The 20,513-nt window shown below is 49.0% G+C and overlaps 1 protein-coding gene across 1 annotated transcript in view; it reads right to left on the reverse strand.

Moving 5' to 3' along the window:
• The window catches only part of PATL1 (PAT1 homolog 1, processing body mRNA decay factor), a 260,927-nt gene that overhangs the window by 19,596 nt on the left and 220,818 nt on the right, over nucleotides 1-20,513 (reverse strand). Inside the window, exon 17 of the mRNA XM_069227876.1 lies at nucleotides 3,949-4,043. Within this exon, the coding sequence (XP_069083977.1) occupies nucleotides 3,949-4,043 (95 nt within the window). The remainder of the gene's footprint in view (nucleotides 1-3,948; nucleotides 4,044-20,513) is intronic.

Consider the following 20,513-nt stretch of genomic DNA (forward strand, 5'->3'; position numbering starts at 1 on the left):
ACAAATAAATTGTACAGCCCATCATAATTACTTACACCACTGCCTTGAATCCAACCATCTAGTGTTTTTACTGAGTAGTCTACAAAGTCAACCCAGGTCTGGCTCGAGGATTTTTGAGCCCCCCTGAATCTAATCCTATACTCCTCAGTGGAGAATCCAAAGCCCTCAATCAGGGTACCCTTCATGAGGTCATAAGATTCTGCATCTTTTCCAGAGAGTGTGAGGAGTCTATCCCTACACTTTCCTGTGAACATTTCCCAAAGGAGAGCACCCCAGTGAGATCTGTTCACTTTTCTGGTTACACAAGCCCTCTCAAAAGCTGTGAACCATTTGGTGATGTCATCACCATCTTCATATTTAGTTACAATCCCTTTAGGGATTTTCAACATGTCAGGAGAATCTCTGACCCTATTTATGTTGCTGCCACCATTGATGGGTCCTAGGCCCATCTCTTGCCTTTCCCTTTCTATGGCTAGGATCTGTCTTTCCAAAGCCAATCTTTTGGCCATCCTGGCTAGCTGGATGTCCTCTTCACTGGAGTTATCCTCAGTGATTTCAGAGTTGTTGGCCCCTCCTGTGAGGGGACCAGCATCTCTGACTATTATTTGTGGAGTCAGGGCTTGAGAAGCCCTGTTCTCCCTAAGTAGGACTGGTAGGGGGGAATTTTCCTCCAAGTCACTATCTTCATCCTCTGTGTTGCCATCCTCAGAGGGGTTGGCCTTTTCAAACTCTGCCAACAGCTCCTGGAGCTGTAGTTTGGAAGGTCTGGGGCCCATTACTATTTTCTTTATTTTACAGCGTGACCTTAGCTCCCTCATCTTAAGATGGAGGTAAGGTGTGGTGTCGAGTTCCACCACATTCATCTCTGCACTAGACATTATGCTTCTAAAAGTTGGAATACTTTTTAAGAAACTAAAACTGGTTCTAGAATCTAATTCAAACTTTTAACAAACTTTTAAACTCTAAAAGAAATGCTAACAGGGACTAACACAAGGCCCTAGCAGGACTTTAAAGAATTTAGAAAACTTTTCAAATTGCAAAAATCAATTTCTAATGACAATTTTAGAATTTGTCGTGTGATCAGGTATTGGCTGAGTAGTCCAGCAAATGCAAAGTCTTGTACCCCACCGCTGATCCACCAATGTAGGAAGTTGGCTCTGTATGTGCTATTTCAAAGTAAGGAATAGCATGCACAGAGTCCAAGGGTTCCCCTTAGAGGTAAAATAGTGGTAAAAATAGATAATACTAATGCTCTATTTTGTGGTAGTGTGGTCGAGCAGTAGGCTTATCCAAGGAGTAGTGTTAAGCATTTGTTGTACATACACATAGACAATAAATGAGGTACACACACTCAGAGACAAATCCTGCCAATAGGTTTTGTATAGAAAAATATATTTTCTTAGTTTATTTTAAGAACCACAGGTTCAAATTTAACATGTAATATCTTGTTTGAAAGGTATTGCAGGTAAGTACATTAGGAACTTTGAATTATTTCAATTGCATGTATACTTTTCAAGTTATTCACAAATAGCTATTTTAAAAGTGGACACAGTGCAATTTTCACAGTTCCTGGGGGAGGTAAGTTTTTGTTAGTTTTACCAGATAAGTATGACACTTACAGGGTTCAGTTCTTGGTCCAAGGTAGCCTACCGTTGGGGGTTCAGAGCAACCCCAAAGTTACCACACCAGCAGCTCAGGGCCGGTCAGGTGCAGAGTTCAAAGTGGTGCCCAAAACGCATAGGCTCCAATGGAGAGAAGGGGGTGCCCCGGTTCCAGTCTGCCAGCAGGTAAGTACCCACGTCTTCGGGGGGCAGACCAGGGGGGTTTTGTAGGGCACCGGGGGGGACACAAGCCCACACAGAAATTTCACCCTCAGCGGCGCGGGGGCGGCCGGGTGCAGTGTTAGAACAAGCGTCGGGTTCGCAATGGAAGTCAATGAGAGATCAAGGGATCTCTTCAGCGCTGCAGGCAGGCAAGGGGGGGCTTCCTCGGGGAAACCTCCACTTGGGCAAGGGAGAGGGACTCCTGGGGGTCACTTCTGCAGTGAAAGTCCGGTCCTTCAGGTCCTGGGGGCTGCGGGTGCAGGGTCTTTTCCAGGCGTCGGGACTTAGGTTTCAGAGAGTCGCGGTCAGGGGAAGCCTCGGGATTCCCTCTGCAGGCGGCGCTGTGGGGGCTCAGGGGGGACAGGTTTTGGTACTCACAGTCGTAGAGTAGTCCGGGGGTCCTCCCTGAGGTGTTGGTTCTCCACCAGCCGAGTCGGGGTCGCCGGGTGCAGTGTTGCAAGTCTCACGCTTCTTGCGGGGAGATTGCAGGGTTCTTTAAAGCTGCTCCTTTGGATAAAGTTGCAGTCTTTTTGGAGCAGGTCCGCTGTCCTCGGGAGTTTCTTGTCGTCGTCGAAGCAGGGCAGTCCTCAGAGGATTCAGAGGTCGCTGGTCCCTTTGGAAGGCGTCGCTGGAGCAGAGTTCTTGGGAAGGCAGGAGACAGGCCGGTGAGTTTCTGGAGCCAAGGCAGTTGTTGTCTTCTGGTCTTCCTCTGCAGGGGTTTTCAGCTAGGCAGTCCTTCTTCTTGTAGTTGCAGGAATCTAATTTTCTAGGGTTCAGGGTAGCCCTTAAATACTAAATTTAAGGGCGTGTTTAGGTCTGGGGGGTTAGTAGCCAATGGCTACTAGCCCTGAGGGTGGGTACACCCTCTTTGTGCCTCCTCCCAAGGGGAGGGGGTCACAATCCTAACCCTATTGGGGGAATCCTCCATCTGCAAGATGGAGGATTTCTAAAAGTTAGAGTCACCTCAGCTCAGGACACCTTAGGGGCTGTCCTGACTGGCCAGTGACGACTCCTTGTTATTCTCATTATTTTCTCCGGCCTTGCCGCCAAAAGTGGGGGCCGGGGCCGGAGGGGGCGGGCAACTCCACTAGCTGGAGTGTCCTGCGGTGCTGTGACAAAGGGGTGAGCCTTTGAGGCTCACCGCCAGGTGTTACAGCTCCTGCCTGGGGGAGGTGTTAGCATCTCCACCCAGTGCAGGCTTTGTTACTGGCCTCAGAGTGACAAAGGCACTCTCCCCATGGGGCCAGCAACATGTCTCTAGTGTGGCAGGCTGCTGGAACTAGTCAGCCTACACAGACAGTCGGTTAAGTTTCAGGGGGCACCTCTAAGGTGCCCTCTGGGGTGTATTTTGCAATAAAATGTACACTGGCATCAGTGTGCATTTATTGTGCTGAGAAGTTTGATACCAAACTTCCCAGTTTTCAGTGTAGCCATTATGGTGCTGTGGAGTTCGTGCAAAACAGACTCCCAGACCATATACTCTTATGGCTACCCTGCACTTACAATGTCTAAGGTTTTGCTTAGACACTGTAGGGGCACAGTGCTCATGCACTGGTACCCTCACCTATGGTATAGTGCACCCTGCCTTAGGGCTGTAAGGCCTGCTAGAGGGGTGGCTGACCTATACTTGCATAGGCAGTGAGAGGCTGGCATGGCACCCTGAGGGGAGTGCCATGTCGACTTACTCGTTTTGTTCTCACTAGCACACACAAGCTGGCAAGCAGTGTGTCTGTGCTGAGTGAGAGGTCTCCAGGGTGGCATAAGACATGCTGCAGCCCTTAGAGACCTTCCTTGGCATCAGGGCCCTTGGTACTAGAAGTACCAGTTACAAGGGACTTATCTGGATGCCAGGGTCTGCCAATTGTGGATACAAAAGTACAGGTTAGGGAAAGAACACTGGTGCTGGGGCCTGGTTAGCAGGCCTCAGCACACTTTCAATTGTAAACATAGCATCAGCAAAGGCAAAAAGTCAGGGGGTAACCATGCCAAGGAGGCATTTCCTTACACACATGAAGAAGCTCAAATGCTCGTTTTTGTCTAGACTCAAAAGTAACAAAGTAGGGCTGTTCATTACTTGAAAGCAGAAGTGAAAAAAGAAATAACGAGACTTCAGGTCAGTTCTTACCAGAGGTTGTCCTGCATTAGGTCTTTAGCAGCCGTCACAGAACTAAGAATCTGTTCTCCTCTGGACAGGATCTGGTACAATAATGACAGTCCAAACTACAAATAGAGAAAAAGTGAAGCTATGAGCTTATATTCAAGCATAGAACCAAATACATAGACAGGAGAGCACATCGAAGATGATGTTAAAGGATACTCCAAGAGGGAAAAGTGGGGAGCATGAAAAACAAAGGGATTAGTAGAAAAAAGAAGATAAACAAAAAAGCATAAAAAAAATACAAGCAAAGGCAGAGAAGAGAAAAAGGCAGGAAACAGGGGTAGCAGGTTAAACAGTGCATGCAAGAGCAGCAGAAATAAGCAGGTGGCGTGCAAAAAGGGGACACATCAGAGGGAAGATAAAACAGAAAAGTTGCGGCAAGCAAGAGTGTAGGAAGTTGGCTCTGTATATACTACCTCAAAGTGAGAGATAGTGTGCACAGAGTCCAAGGGTTCCCCTTAGAGGTTGATAGTGGCAAAATTAGATAATTCTAATGCTCTATTTTGTGGTAGTGTGGTCGAGCAGTAGGCTTATCAGAGGGTAGTGTTAAGCATTTGTTGTACACACAGGCAATAAATGAGGAACAAACACTCAGAGACTTAACTCCAGGCCAATAGTTTTTATATAGAAAAATATATTTTGTTAATTTATTTTAGAATCACAAGATTCAACATTTGAAGTAACTACATAAAATGCCAGTCACTCCACACAGGTGAGTAGGGAACTTTGAATTAAAGTAGTAATATACACAGTATCGGTTAAAATGGCAAAAAGCTATTTTAAAAGTGGACACACTGCAAAAATCAACAGTTCCTGGGGGAGGTAAGTATTATTAGGTTTCTCAGGTAAGTAAAGCACATAAACAGTCAGTCTACTGGGCATAGGCAGCCCACCGCTGGGGGTTCAAGGCAACTCCAAGGTCACCACACCTGCAACACAGGGCCGTTCAGCTGCAGAAGTCAAAGGAGGGCCCAAAACACATAGGCGCCCATGGAGAACAGGGGTGCTCCGGTTCCGGTCTGCTTGCTGGTATGTACCTGCGACCTCGGGGAGCAGAACATGGGCGTTTTGAAGAGCATGTGGGGGGGTGTTAGGGCGCCACAAACAGGCACACAAAACACACCCACAGTGGCACAGGGGCGGCCGGGTGCAGTGTACAATGTTGGCGTCGGGTTTGCTATTGAAAGCAATGGAGGGACCCGGGGGTCACTTAGGCAATGCAGGCAGGGCACGGGGGTCCTCGGGCCAGCCACTGACTGGGCTAGGGCGAGGGCCACCTGCTGGTCACTCCTGCACTGGAGGTTGGTTCCTCTTGGTCCTGGGGGCTGCGGGTGCAGTGCTTGGTCCAGGTGTCGGGTTCCTTGTTACCAGGCAGTTGCGGTCAGGGGGAGCCTCTGGATCAACTCAGGTTACTCACGTCATCGCAGTTGCCTGGGAGTCCTCTCTGCAATGTTTGTTCTCTGGAGCTCGAGCCAGGGGCGTCGGGTGCAGAGTGAGAAGTCTCACGCTTCCGGCGGGAAGAGAGAGATTTTCAAAGTTGCAAAAATGTTGCAGGTTGTGAACAGTGCTGCTGTTCTCGGGAGTTTCTTGGTCCTTCGGGTTCCGGGCAGTCCTCTGAGTCCTCAGAAGTTGCTGGTCCCTGTTGGATGCGTCGCTGTGCAGGTTCTTTGAGTCTGGAGACAGGCTGGTAGGACTGGGGTCAAGTCAGTGGTCCCATCAGTCGTCTCTGCGGGGCTTTCAGGTCAGCAGTCCTTCTTTGTGTAGGTTGCAGGAATCTGATTTCCTGGGTTCAGGGTCACCCCTAAATACTAAATGTAGGGGTGTGTTCAGGTCTGGGGGCAGTAGCCAATGGCTACTGTCCTGGAGGGTGGCTACACACTCTTTGTGCCTCCTCTGGGGGTGGGGTGGGTGGTTTAAATCCCTAATCTTATTGGGGGACTCCTCCAATCTCAAGATGGAGGATTTCTAAAGGCAGGGGTCACCACTGCTCAGGACACCTTAGGGGCTGTCCTGACTGGTGGGTGACTCCTCCTTGTTTTCCTCATTATCTCCTACAGTCTTGCCGCCAAAAGTGGGGGCAGTGGCCAGAGGGGCGGGCATCTCCACTAGCTGGCATGCCCTAGGGTGCTGTAACAAAAGGCATGAGCCTTTGAGGCTTACCGCCAGGTGTTACAGTTCCTGCAAGGGGAGGTGAGAAGCACCTCCACCCAGTACAGGCTTTGTTCCTGGCCACAGAGTGACAAAGGCACTCACCCCATGTGGCCAGAAACTCGTCTGGTTGTGGCAGGCTGGCAGAAACTGGTCAGCGTAGCACTAGGAGTCGGACTGGTATTCAGGGGGCATCTCTAAGATGCCCTCTGGGTGTATTTTACAATAAAGTGCACACTGGCATCAGTGTGCATTTATTGTGCTGAGAAGTTTGATACCAAACTTCCCAGATTTCAGTGTAGCCATTATGGAACTGTGGAGTTCGTATTTGACAAACTCCCAGACCATATACTCTTTATGGCTACCCTGCACTTACAATGTCTAAGGTTTTGCTTAGACACTGTAGGGGAATAGTGCTCATGCACTTATGCCCCCACCTGTGGTATAGTTCACCCTGCCTTAGGGCTGTAAGGCCTGCTAGAGGGGTGACTACCTATGTCACAGGCAGTAAGAGGTGGGCATGGCACTCTGAGGGGAGTGCCATGTCGACTTAGTCATTTTTTCCCCACCAGCACACACACGCTATGAGGCAGTGTGCATGTGCTGAGTGAGGGGTGCCCAGGATGGCATAAGACATGCTGCAGCCCTTAGAGACCTTCACTGGCAACAGGGCCCTTGGTACCAGGGGTACCATTTACAAGGGACTTAGCTGTGTGTCCGGGCTGTGCCAATTGTAGGAACAAAGGTACCATTTAGGGAAAGAACACTGGTGCTGGGGTCTGGTTAGCAGGGTCCCAGCACACTTTCAATCATAACTGGCAGCAACAAAAGGCAAAAGTCAGGGAGTGTAGGAAGTTGGCTCTGTATGTGCTATTTCAAAGTAAGGAATAGCATGCACAGAGTCCAAGGGTTCCCCTTAGAGGTAAAATAGTGGTAAAAATAGATAATACTAATGCTCTATTTTGTGGTAGTGTGGTCGAGCAGTAGGCTTATCCAAGGAGTAGTGTTAAGCATTTGTTGTACGTACACATAGACAATAAATGAGGTACACACACTCAGAGACAAATCCAGCCAATAGGTTTTTGTATAGAAAAATATCTTTTCTTAGTTTATTTTAAGAACCACAGGTTCAAATTCTACATGTAATATCTCATTCGAAAGGTATTGCAGGTAAGTACTTTAGGAACTTCAAATCATCAAAATTGCATGTATACTTTTCAAGTTATTGACAAATAGCTGTTTTAAAAGTGGACACTTAGTGCAATTTTCACAGTTCCTAGGGGAGGTAAGTATTTGTTAGGTTAACCAGGTAAGTAAGACACTTACAGGGCTCAGTTCTTGGTCCAAGGTAGCCCACCGTTGGGGGTTCAGAGCAACCCCAAAGTCACCACACCAGCAGCTCAGGGCCGGTCAGGTGCAGAGTTCAAAGTGGTGCCCAAAACACATAGGCTAGAATGGAGAGAAGGGGGTGCCCCGGTTCCGGTCTGCTTGCAGGTAAGTACCCGCGTCTTCGGAGGGCAGACCAGGGGGGTTTTGTAGGGCACCGGGGGGGACACAAGCCCACACAGAAATTTCACCCTCAGCAGCGCGGGGGCGGCCGGGTGCAGTGTAGAAACAGGCGTCGGGTTCGCAATGTTAGTCTATGAGAGATCTCGGGATCTCTTCAGCGCTGCAGGCAGGCAAGGGGGGGATTCCTCGGGGAAACCTCCACTTGGGCAAGGGAGAGGGACTCCTGGGGGTCACTTCTCCAGTGAAAGTCCGGTCCTTCAGGTCCTGGGGGCTGCGGGTGCAGGGTCTCTCCCAGGCGTCGGGACTTTAGGTTCAAAGAGTCGCGGTCAGGGGAAGCCTCGGGATTCCCTCTGCAGGCGGCGCTGTGGGGGCTCAGGGGGGACAGGTTTTGGTACTCACAGTATCAGAGTAGTCCTGGGGTCCCTCCTGAGGTGTCGGATCTCCACCAGCCGAGTCGGGGTCGCCGGGTGCAGTGTTGCAAGTCTCACGCTTCTTGCGGGGAGCTTGCAGGGTTCTTTAAAGCTGCTGGAAACAAAGTTGCAGCTTTTCTTGGAGCAGGTCCGCTGTCCTCGGGAGTTTCTTGTCTTTTCGAAGCAGGGGCAGTCCTCAGAGGATGTCGAGGTCGCTGGTCCCTTTGGAAGGCGTCGCTGGAGCAGGATCTTTGGAAGGCAGGAGACAGGCCGGTGAGTTTCTGGAGCCAAGGCAGTTGTCGTCTTCTGGTCTTCCGCTGCAGGGGTTTTCAGCTAGGCAGTCCTTCTTCTTGTAGTTGCAGGAATCTAATTTTCTAGGGTTCAGGGTAGCCCTTAAATACTAAATTTAAGGGCGTGTTTAGGTCTGGGGGGTTAGTAGCCAATGGCTACTAGCCCTGAGGGTGGGTACACCCTCGTTGTGCCTCCTCCCAAGGGGAGGGGGTCACAATCCTAACCCTATTGGGGGAATCCTCCATCTGCAAGATGGAGGATTTCTAAAAGTTAGAGTCACCTCAGCTCAGGACACCTTAGGGGCTGTCCTGACTGGCCAGTGACTCCTCCTTGTTATTCTCATTATTTTCTCCGGCCTTGCCGCCAAAAGTGGGGCCTGGCCGGAGGGGGCGGGCAACTCCACTAGCTGGAGTGTCCTGCTGGGTTGGCACAAAGGAGGTGAGCCTTTGAGGCTCACCGCCAGGTGTGACAATTCCTGCCTGGGGGAGGTGTTAGCATCCCCACCCAGTGCAGGCTTTGTTACTGGCCTCAGAGTGACAAAGGCACTCTCCCCATGGGGCCAGCAACATGTCTCGGTTTGTGGCAGGCTGCTAAAACCAGTCAGCCTACACAGATAGTCGGTTAAGTTTCAGGGGGCACCTCCAAGGTGCCCTCTGGGGTGTATTTTACAATAAAATGTACACTGGCATCAGTGTGCATTTATTGTGCTGAGAAGTTTGATACCAAACTTCCCAGTTTTCAGTGTAGCCATTATGGTGCTGTGGAGTTCGTGTTTGACAAACTCCCAGACCATATACTCTTATGGCTACCCTGCACTTACAATGTCTAAGGTTTTGTTTAGACACTGTAGGGGTACCAGGCTCATGCACTGGTACCCTCACCTATGGTATAGTGCACCCTGCCTTAGGGCTGTAAGGCCTGCTAGAGGGGTGTCTTACCTATACTGCATAGGCAGTGAGAGGCTGGCATGGCACCCTGAGGGGAGTGCCATGTCGACTTACTCGTTTTGTCCTCACTAGCACACACAAGCTGGCAAGCAGGGTGTCTGTGCTGAGTGAGAGGTCTCCAGGGTGGCATAAGACATGCTGCAGCCCTTAGAGACCTTCCTTGGCATCAGGGCCCTTGGTACTAGAATGAAAATGTCACTTACCCAGTGTACATCTGTTCGTGGCATCAGTCGCAGTAGATTCGCATGTTCTGCAATAGCTCGCCATCTGGTGTTGGGCCGGAGTGTTACAAGTTGTTTTTCTTCGAAGAAGTCTTTCGAGTCACGGGACCGAGTGACTCCTCCTTTTGTCTCCATTGCGCATGGGCGTCGACTCCATCTTCGATTGTTTTTCCCCGCAGAGGGTGAGGTAGGAGTTGAATTGTAGTAATAGTGCCCATGCAATGGAGTGACTAAGTATGCACTTATTTAAGGTTGAGATGATACATATATAAATAATTGAAGGTAACTTCCAAACTGCTACAGGCTCCCGGGGAGGCGGGTGGGCACATGCGAATCTACTGCGACTGATGCCACGAACAGATGTACACTGGGTAAGTGACATTTTCAGTTCGATGGCATCTGTCGCTGTAGATACGCATGTTCTGCAATAGACTAGTAAGCAGTTATTTCCCCAAAAGCGGTGGATCAGCCTGTAGGAGTGGAAGTAGTCTGAAATAATGTCCTTAATACAGCTTGACCTACTGTGGCTTGTTGTGCAGATAACACGTCTACACAGTAGTGCTTGGTGAATGTGTGAGGCGTAGACCATGTGGCTGCCTTACATATTTCTTGCATTGGGATGTTTCCTAGAAAGGCCATGGTAGCACCTTTCTTTCTGGTTGAGTGTGCCCTTGGTGTAATGGGCAGCTGTCGTTTAGCTTTAAGGTAGCAGATTTGGATGCATTTAACTATCCATCTGGCTATACCTTGTTTTGAAATTGGGTTTCCTGCATGAGGTTTTTGAAATGCAATAAAGAGTTGTTTAGTCTTTCTGATGTTCTTTGTTCTGTCAATGTAATACATTAATGCTCTTTTGACATCTAATGTATGTAGTGCCCTTTCAGCTACGGTATCTGGCTGTGGAAAGAACACCGGAAGTTCCACTGTTTGATTTAGATGGAACGGTGAAATAACCTTTGGCAAAAATTTAGGATTGGTCCTTAGGACGACTTTATTTTTGTGTAGTTGTATAAAAGGTTCCTGTATAGTAAACGCCTGAATCTCGCTTACTCTTCTCAGGGAAGTAATGGCGATGAGAAATGCCACCTTCCAGGTTAGGAACTGTATGTCGCAGGAGTGCATGGGTTCAAAAGGTGGACCCATAAGTCTAGTTAGGACAACATTTAGGTTCCATGAAGGAACAGGTAGTGTTCTTGGTGGTATAATTCTCCTAAGGCCCTCCATGAATGCTTTAATGACTGGTATTTTATATAGGGAAGTTGAATAGGTAGTCTGCAGGTATGCAGATATTGCTGCAAGGTGAATCTTAATGGAAGAGAAAGCTAGGTTAGATTTTTGTAAGTGAAGCAAGTAACCCACTACATGTTCTGGAGTTGTGTGTAATGGTTGTATTTGATTAATATGGCAGTAGCAAACAAACCTCTTCCATTTACTTGCATAGCAGTGCCTGGTGGATGGCCTTCTTGCTTGTTTTATGACTTCCATACATTCTTGGGTAAGTTGTAAGTGCCCGAATTCTAGGATTTCAGGAGCCAGATTGCTAGATTCAGCGATGCTGGATCTGGGTGTCTGATCTTTTGGTTGTGCTGTGTCAACAGATCTGGCCTGTTGGGCAATTTGATGCAGGGTACCACTGATAGGTCTAGCAGCGTTGTGTACCAGGGTTGCCTTGCCCAAGTTGGTGCTATCAATATGAGTTTGAGTTTGCTTTGACTGAGTTTGTTTACCAGGTAAGGAAGGAGAGGGAGAGGAGGAAAAGCGTAAGCAAATATCCCTGACCAGTTCATCCATAGGGCATTGCCTTGGGATTGTTTGTGTGGGTATCTGGATGCGAAGTTTTGGCATTTTGCGTTCTCCTTTGTCGCAAACAAGTCTATCTGAGGTGTTCCCCAGAGTTTGAAATAAGTGTTCAGTATTTGGGGGTGAATTTCCCATTCGTGGACCTGTTGGTGATCTCGAGAGAGATTGTCTGCGAGTTGATTTTGTATCCCTGGTATAAACTGTGCAATTAGGCGAATTTGGTTGTGAATTGCCCAATGCCAAATTTTTTGTGCTAACAGGCTTAACTGCGTGGAGTGCGTCCCTCCCTGCTTGTTTAGATAATACATTGTTGTCATGTTGTCTGTTTTGACGAGAATGTATTTGTGAACTATTATTGGTTGGAAAGCTTTTAGTGCTTGAAAAACTGCAAGAAGTTCTAGGTGATTGATATGCAGTTTTGTTTGATGTACGTTCCATTGTCCTTGTATGCTGTGTTGATCGAGGTGTGCTCCCCACCCTGTCATGGAAGCATCTGTTGTTATTACGTATTGTGGCACTGGGTCTTGGAAAGGCCGCCCCTTGTTTAAATTTATGTTGTTCCACCACAGAAGCGAGAGGTAAGTTTGGCGGTCTATTAACACCAGATCTAGAAGGTGACCCTGTGCTTGAGACCACTGTGATGCTAGGCATTGTTGTAAGGGCCTCATGTGCAGTCTTGCGTTTGGGACAATGGCTATGCATGATGACATCATGCCTAGGAGTTGTAATACCATCTTTGCTTGTATCTTTTGTGTTGGATACATGCGTTGTATGATGGTGTTGAAATTTTGAATTCTTTGTGGACTTGGAGTGGCTACTCCTTTTGATGTGTCTATTATGGCTCCCAGGTATTGTTGTACCTTGCGTGGCTGAATTTTGGATTTTGTGAAATTGACGGTGAACCCTAGTTTGAAGAGGGTTTGTATGATATGATTTGTGTGATTTGAGCACTCTATTAACGAATGGGCCTTGATTAGCCAGTCGTCTAGATATGGGAACACATGTATTTGCTGCCTTCTGATGTGTGCAGCGACTACCGCTAGACATTTGGTAAAGACTTTTGGTGCGGTTGTTAATCCGAAAGGCAGTACCTTGAATTGGTAATGTATTCCTTTGAATACAAACCTTAGGTATTTCCTGTGCGATGGGTGTATTGGTATATGGAAATAAGCATCCTTGAGGTCTAAAGTTGCCATGTAGTCGTGCAGCTTTAGCAATGGCAATACTTCTTGTAGTGTGACCATGTGGAAGTGGTCTGATTTGATGAAAGTGTTGACTACTCTGAGGTCTAGGATTGGTCTCAGTGTTTTGTCCTTCTTTGGTATCAGAAAGTACAGTGAGTAAACTCCTGTGTTTATTTGTGTGTTTGGCACTAATTCGATTGCATTCTTTTGCAATAGTGCCTGCACTTCTATCTCTAGGAGATTGGAATGGTGTGTTGTTAAATTTTGTGCTTTTGGTGGTATGTTTGGAGGGAACTGTAGAAATTCTATGCAGTAACCATGTTGGATAATTGCTAGAACCCAAGTGTCTGTAGTGATTTTCTCCCATGCTCTGTAATAATGACCTATTCGTCCCCCCACTGGTGTTGTGTGGAGGGGGTGAGTGACATGTGAGTCACTGTTTAGTAGTAGGGGTTTTGGGGCTTTGGAATCTTCCTCTATTTCTAGGGAATTGCCCTCCTCTATATTGTCCCCGAAAACCTCCTCTATACTGTCCTTGGTAACTGGACGGTGTGGCTTGTGAGGTGCTGGCTTGTGTGCTTTGACCCCGAAACCCCCCTCGAAAGGGCGTTTTACGGAATGAGCTGTAATTCCCTCTGCTCTGCGGGGAGTAGAGTGCGCCCATGGCTTTGGCAGTGTCCGTATCTTTTTTGAGTTTCTCAATCGCTGTGTCCACTTCTGGACCGAACAGTTCTTTTTCATTAAAAGGCATATTGAGAACTGCTTGTTGAATCTCTGGTTTAAATCCAGACGTTCGGAGCCATGCATGCCTTCTGATAGTTACAGATGTATTAATTGTCCGTGCAGCTGTATCTGCAGCGTCCATGGAGGAGCGGATCTGGTTGTTGGAGATGGCCTGTCCCTCCTCAACCACTTGTTTTGCCCTATTTTGGAAGTCTTTGGGCAGATGTTCAATGAGATGTTGCATCTCGTCCCAGTGGGCTCTGTCATAGCGCGCAAGTAGTGCCTGGGAGTTCGCGATGCGCCACTGGTTTGCAGCTTGTGCTGCGACTCTCTTACCAGCTGCATCAAACTTGCGGCTTTCTTTATCTGGGGGTGGTGCATCTCCAGATGTGTGAGAGTTGGCCCTTTTCCTAGCTGCTCCTACAACAACAGAGTCTGGTGGCAGCTGTGTTGTGATGAAAGCCGGGTCCGTAGGAGGCGCCTTGTACTTTTTTTCCACCCTTGGTGTGATTGCCCTACTTTTGACCGGGTCCTTAAATATGTCTTTTGCGTGCCGGAGCATACCAGGGAGCATAGGCAGGCTTTGGTAGGAGCTGTGGGTGGAGGAGAGTGTGTTGAACAAGAAATCATCCTCGACCTGTTCTGAGTGGAGGCTTACGTTGTGAAATTGTGCTGCTCTAGCCACCACCTGAGAGTACGCGGTGCTGTCTTCTGGTGGAGATGGTTTTGTAGGGTATGCCTCTGGGCTGTTATCTGACACTGGGGCGTCGTATAGGTCCCATGCGTCCTGGTCTTGGTCACCCTGGCTCATGGTGGTGTGAGCTGGGGAGTGTGATGGCGTTTGTGCTGGTGAAACGTTAATCACGGGCGGAGGAGAGGGTGGTGGTGTAACTCTTTTCACCACTTTTGGTTGTGGTGCTTGTTCCGTCTGGAACTCCAACCTTCTCTTTCTCCTAATGGGGGGAAGGGTGCTTATTTTTCCTGTCCCCTGCTGAATGAAGATACGCTTTTGCGTATGGTCCGCATCAGTTGCTTGTAGCTCTTCCTCAAACCTATGCTTCTGCATTTGGGAGGTTAGCGAGTGCTCTTCTGTATAAGAGCCTGAAGCTGGGTCGCTTGCAGTTTGTTTCGGCATCGAAACTTTGTCTGCGTGTTTTTTCGGCTCCGAGGTGACTTTTTTCCTCTTCGGGGCCGAAACCTCTCGGCGTCGATCTGTTTCGGTGCCGCTGTCTCGGCGTCGAGCCGTGTCCACACCGGCATCTCGGTGTTGAGGCTTGTCTCCAGCACTTTCTCGGTCCCGAGAAGGCTGCGTGCCGGTGTCTCGACCGGAGTCGGACGATCTCGGCACTGTTTGGGCCTTTTTCGGTGCCGACGGTCGGTCACCGATTTTATGGGTTGAGCCATGGCCTGGTGGCAGTGGCGTCCCCTGGGCCTTGTAAATGTTTCTTTGTGTGGTTTTCGACGTCTTACTCACGGTTTGTGTATCGTCGAATCCTTCGGAGTCTGAGTCTTGGATCGAGAAGGTACCTTCCTCTTCCTGTTCCTCGAACTCCCGTCGGGCTGTCGGTGCGGACGCCATTTGAAGTCTTCTGGCTCGACGGTCTCGGAGTGTTTTTCGGGACCGGAACGCACGACAGGCCTCGCAGGTGTCTTCGCTGTGCTCAGGTGACAGGCACAGGTTGCAGACCAAGTGTTGGTCTGTGTAGGGGTATTTATTGTGGCATTTGGGGCAGAAACGGAACGGGGTCCGTTCCATCGGCGTTCCTCAGCACGCGGTCGGGCCGACCAGGCCCCGACGGAGGATCGAAAAACTACCCCGAAGGGCACCGGAGCTCTTCGATCTTCGATGCGGTGTTGAATCTAAGTACGCCGATCCCGAACGCAACAATACCGACGAAAATCTTCCGAAATTAACTATTTTTTCTGTTCCGAAACTCGGAGCGACAGGAACACGTCCGAACCCGATGGCGGAAAAAAAACAATCGAAGATGGAGTCGACGCCCATGCGCAATGGAGACAAAAGGAGGAGTCACTCGGTCCCGTGACTCGAAAGACTTCTTCGAAGAAAAACAACTTGTAACACTCCGGCCCAACACCAGATGGCGAGCTATTGCAGAACATGCGTATCTACAGCGACAGATGCCATCGAACGTACCAGTTACAAGGGACTTATCTGGATGCCAGGGTCTGCCAATTGTGGATACAAAAGTACAGGTTAGGGAAAGAACACTGGTGCTGGGGCCTGGTTAGCAGGCCTCAGCACACTTTCAATCGTAAACATAGCATCAGCAAAGGCAAAAAGTCAGGGGGCAACCATGCCAAGGAGGCATTTCCTTACAGGGAGTAACCATGCCAAGGAAGGCATTTCCTAACAAAGAGAAACAAGGAAAAAGGAAAGGTGGGAGGAAAACCAGTATTAGGCAAAACAGGATGCTGTTAAATTAAGGGAACAACGTCGAAACATTACAAATTGTCTGAAGATGGAGGAAGAGGGCAGCTTTGCCAGGCGAGCAAGTTACTTATGTTTGATTATGCTCTTTATGGTGGATAACTTGATGGGCACTCCCAACTGGAGATTCCTCATCTTACAATAGATATCAAGGAAGTACCTCAATAAGTTGGAGGGTCTATGCAGTTGACCCAAACTAAAAAGTCTTGCAGTACTGAACAAGTAAAGGGTTCTTGCACAGAACGTGGATGGCAATGCAGTACTGCTTTCTGAACATATACACCAACACCTAAGTTGCAGACTGAGCTCTCCAGGTGGAGTGAGCTCCCTTGCTTTCCCGGGGCTGCTTCTTGGTGAGTGCATAGCAGGTTTTAATATAGGGGGTTATCCACCATGACAAGGCCTTCTTCTGCACAGCCTACTAGTTTGTTGCTCTGGGGAATTCTACAAAAAGTTGACTGTCCACTCAGTGGTTCCAGGCATGATCAATTTAGCGACGTAAAATCCTTTTAGGGTCCAGCTGATCGAGCCCCTCCCCTTTCGAGAGGTGAGAGACTGAGAAGAACGCTGGATGAGTCATCAATTACCAACGTGGAAAAGAGTCGCAGCTTTCGTTTAACGGCCTTCCAAGACCTAAGCACTAATTTGTCCCAAAGAAATGTGGTGTAGGGTGGTTACACCGAAGATGCCTGCACCTGACTCATGGGATGAGCTAACATATGCACAGTGAAGTAGGAAGAATCAAAGTCAGCAGGTGCAGTAAGCATCTGTGCACAGGCTTGAAAGGCATACACATGAGCAATATCAAGATCAGGTTAAGGTCCTACTGCAGTTATCACAAATGGCTCTGAGGAGAGCATGGATGTTATCTCATTAAAAAACTCCATCACAACAGGTGATTTAAACAAGGAAGGTTGGTCAGAGAAACACAGAAAAGCCAAAAGGGCCACAAAATAACATTTAACAGTGTTCTGGCAACCACTTTGTGTTACAGATTTGTTCCAGTGCCCTCCATAAACTGATTCCGTGGCAGGGCATCTGGCATCGAATTCAACAATTCAGATGGCAAATCCAAAGCAGCCCATTGCTGCTACTCAGTCGACATGCATGGAGATGTAAATAGCAGAGATGTGGTAGACTGTTAGGACAGATGCTTAAGCTCAGGAGTTTCAAGTACCACCTGTAGGAAGTTGGCTCTGTATGCACTATTTCAAAGTAAGGAATAGTATGCACAGAGTCCAAGGATTCCCCTTAGAGGTAAGATAGTGGCAAAACAGAGATAATACTAATGCTCTATTTTGTGGTAGTGTGGTCGAGCAGTAGGCTTATCAAAGGAGTAGTGTTAAGCATTTGTTGTACATACACACAGGCAATAAATGAGAAACACACACTCAGAGACGATTCCAAGCCAATAGGTTTTTGTATAGTAAAATATCTTTTCTTAGTTTATTTTAAGAACCACCGGTTCAAATTCTACATGTAATCTCATTTGAAAGGTATTGCAGGTAAGTACTTTAGGAACTTTGAATAATCACAATAGCATTTATACTTTTCACATAAAACACATATAGCTATTTTAAAAGTGGACACAGTGCAATTTTCACAGTTCCTGGGGGAGGTAAGTTATTGTTAGTTCTTGCAGGTAAGTAAACCACCTACGGGGTTCAAATTGGGGTCCAAGGTAGCCCACCGTTGGGGGTTCAGAGCAACCCCAAAGTTACCACACCAGCAGCTCAGGGCCGGTCAGGTGCAGAGTTCAAAGTGGTGCCCAAAACACATAGGCTTCAATGGAGAAGGGGGTGCCCCGGTTCCAGTCTGCCAGCAGGTAAGTACCCGCGTCTTCGGAGGGCAGATCAGGGGGGTTTTGTAGGGCACCGGGGGGGGGGGGGGGGAGGGGGGGAAACACACACAAGTCAGCACAGAAAGTACACACTCAGCAGCACGGGGGCGGCCGGGTGCAGTGTGCAAACACGCGTCTGGTTTTCAATAGGTTTCAATGGGAGACCAAGGGGTCTCTTCAGCGATGCAGGCAGGCAAGGGGGGGGCTCCTCGGGGTAGCCACCACCTGGGCAAGGGAGAGGGCCTCCTGGGGGTCACTCCTGCACTGGAGTTCCGATCCTTCAGGTCCTGGGGGCTGCGGGTGCAGGGTCTTTTCCAGGCGTCGGGATTTTTGGATTCAGACAGTCGCGGTCAGGGGGAGCCTCGGGATTCCCTCTGCAGGTGTCGCTGTGGGGGCTCAGGGGGGACAACTTTGGTTACTCACAGTCTTGGAGTCGCTGGAGGGTCCTCCCTGTAGTGTTGTTTCTCCACCAGTCGAGTCGGGGTCGCCGGGTGCAGTGTTGCAAGTCTCACGCTTCTGGCGGGGATTGCAGGGGTCTTTAAATCTGCTCCTCTGGAAACAAAGTTGCAGTCTTTGTTGAACAGGGCCGCTGTTCTCTGGAGTTTCTTGGTCCTTTTAGAGCAGGGCAGTCCTCTGAGGATTCAGAGGTCGCTGGTCCTGGGGAAAGCGACGCTGGAGCAGTTTTCTTCCGAAGGGGGGGAGACAGGCCGGTAGGGCTGGGGCCAAAGCAGTTGGGGTCTCCGTCTTCTCTGCAGGGTTTTTCAGCTCAGCAGTCCTCTTCTTCTTAAGTTGCAGGAATCTAGTTTCCTAGGTTCTGGGGAGCCCCTAAATACTAAATTTAGGGGTGTGTTTAGGTCTGGGAGGGCAGTAGCCAATGGCTACTGTCCTTGAGGGTAGCTACACCCTCTTTGTGCCTCCTCCCTGAGGGGAGGGGGGCACATCACTAATCCTATTGGGGGAAGGGTTTCTAAAAGTCAGTTACACCTCAGCTCAGCACACCTTAGGGGCTGTCCTGACTGGCCAGTGACTCCTCCTTGTTTTTCTCATTATCTCTCCTGGACTTGCCGCCAAAAGTGGGGGCTGTGTCCAGGGGGCGGGCATCTCCACTAGCTGGAGTGCCCTGGGGCATTGTAACACGAAGCTTGAGCCTTTGAAGCTCACTGCTAGGTGTTACAATTCCTGCAGGGGGGAGGTGTGAAGCACCTCCACCCAGAGCAGGCTTTGTTTCTGTCCCCAGAGAGCACAAAGGCCCTCACCACATGGGGTCAGAAACTCGTCTCTCAGCAGCAGGCTGGCACAGACCAATCAGTCCTGCACTGAACAATTGGGAAAAATACAGGGGGTATCTCTAAGATGCCCTCTGTGTGCATTTTTTAATAAATCCAACACTGGCATCAGTGTGGGTTTATTATTCTGAGAAGTTTGGTACCAAACTTCCCAGTATTCAGTGTAGCCATTATGGAGCTGTGGAGTTCGTTTTTGACAGACTCCCAGACCATATACTCTTCTGGCTACCCTGCACTTACAATGTCTAAGGTTTTGCTTAGACACTGTAGGGGCATAGTGCTCATGCACCTATGCCCTCACCTGTGGTATAGTGCACCCTGCCTTAGGGATGTAAGGCCTGCTAGAGGGGTGACTTACCTATGCCACAGGCAGTGTGAGGTTGGCATGGCACCCTGAGGGGAGTGCCATGTCGAATTAGTCATTTTCTCCCCACCAGCACACACAAGCTGGCAAGCAGTGTGTCTGTGCTGGGTGAGGGGTCCCCAGGATGGCATAAGATATGCTGCAGCCCTTAGAGACCTTCCCTGGCATCAGGGCCCTTGGTACCAATTACAAGGGACTTACCTGGGTGCCAGGGTTGTGCCAATTGTGGAGACAATGGTACATTTTAGGTGAAAGAACACTGGTGCTGGGGCCTGGTTAGCAGGGCCCCAGCACACTTCTCAGTCAAGTCAGCATCAGTATCAGGCAAAAAGTGGGGGGTAATTGCAACAGGGAGCCATTTCTTTACACCACCCTTTCAAGGGCCAGCGCCACTAAGGTGACCGGAACTTTTTCAGAACTAGAAAAAGGAGATGTTGGAAGGAGAGCTTACATTAGTTGATTGCTCCATGCCAGCCCGAATAATTCCGACTGCTCATGTGTAAACTCCAAAGAACAAGATCGATGACTGTGCGTTATCAGCAGTGGCGAAAAGATCTAGCTGAAGCTTCCCCCACTGCTGAAAAACACCTTGCCCAACCTTGGGAAAGAAACACCACTTGTGGCCCACCGAAACAAGTCTGTTCAGTTTTTCTAGGAAAGCTCGCCAGGTGGTTAGCAATCAGGAAGATCTCCTGGTGCTCTAACCACCTCCAGAGATACACAAACTCCTGGCAGAGGACCCTTGATCCTATGCCGCTCTGGCGGTGAATTTGTCCCTGAGAAACTTCACCAAATGCTCTGTGGTGGATGGTAGAAAGTTCTTTAGGGCCTCAAGGATGGCCTTTTTCTTTTGAAGGCTGATATGGAGCCAGCCCTCCCAATGGATACTTACCCCATTTGACACCCACCCAGCAGCAATGTGTCCTTCACCACTGTCAACTCTGGGTGGGGAAGTGAGAGGACAGCTGCAAGATGCAGGACATATTTTGACTGGGCAGCCACCATATTCTCCCTCACCAGATTTGTTTCAGAAAAGGAGTCTTAATGCTTGGCCCACTGAGACTTGAAATTTGACTACAGGGCTCATGTTCATCTGGAGCAGTTGAAAAAGAGGATGTACGAAGCTGAGAGGCTTCACAGTCACCTGAATTCTGGAGTGAATCTGAAACCTCTGGATCATCACCTTAATGTCCCAGACTGCTGCAGAGAAACGCTGTTAAGTTCAGTGTCCAGAACACCACCAATGAATAAATGTCTCTGTGATGGAATAAGGTAGGACTTTGGATTTTTATGGTGAAACCAGTCGTCCGGATTTGGTCCACAGCTGAGGCAAGCCAGCCTTCAGTAACTAATCATACAG

Source organism: Pleurodeles waltl, chromosome 4_1, assembly GCF_031143425.1.
Source record: "Pleurodeles waltl isolate 20211129_DDA chromosome 4_1, aPleWal1.hap1.20221129, whole genome shotgun sequence".
In the NCBI taxonomy this organism is placed as follows: Eukaryota; Metazoa; Chordata; class Amphibia; order Caudata; family Salamandridae; genus Pleurodeles; species Pleurodeles waltl.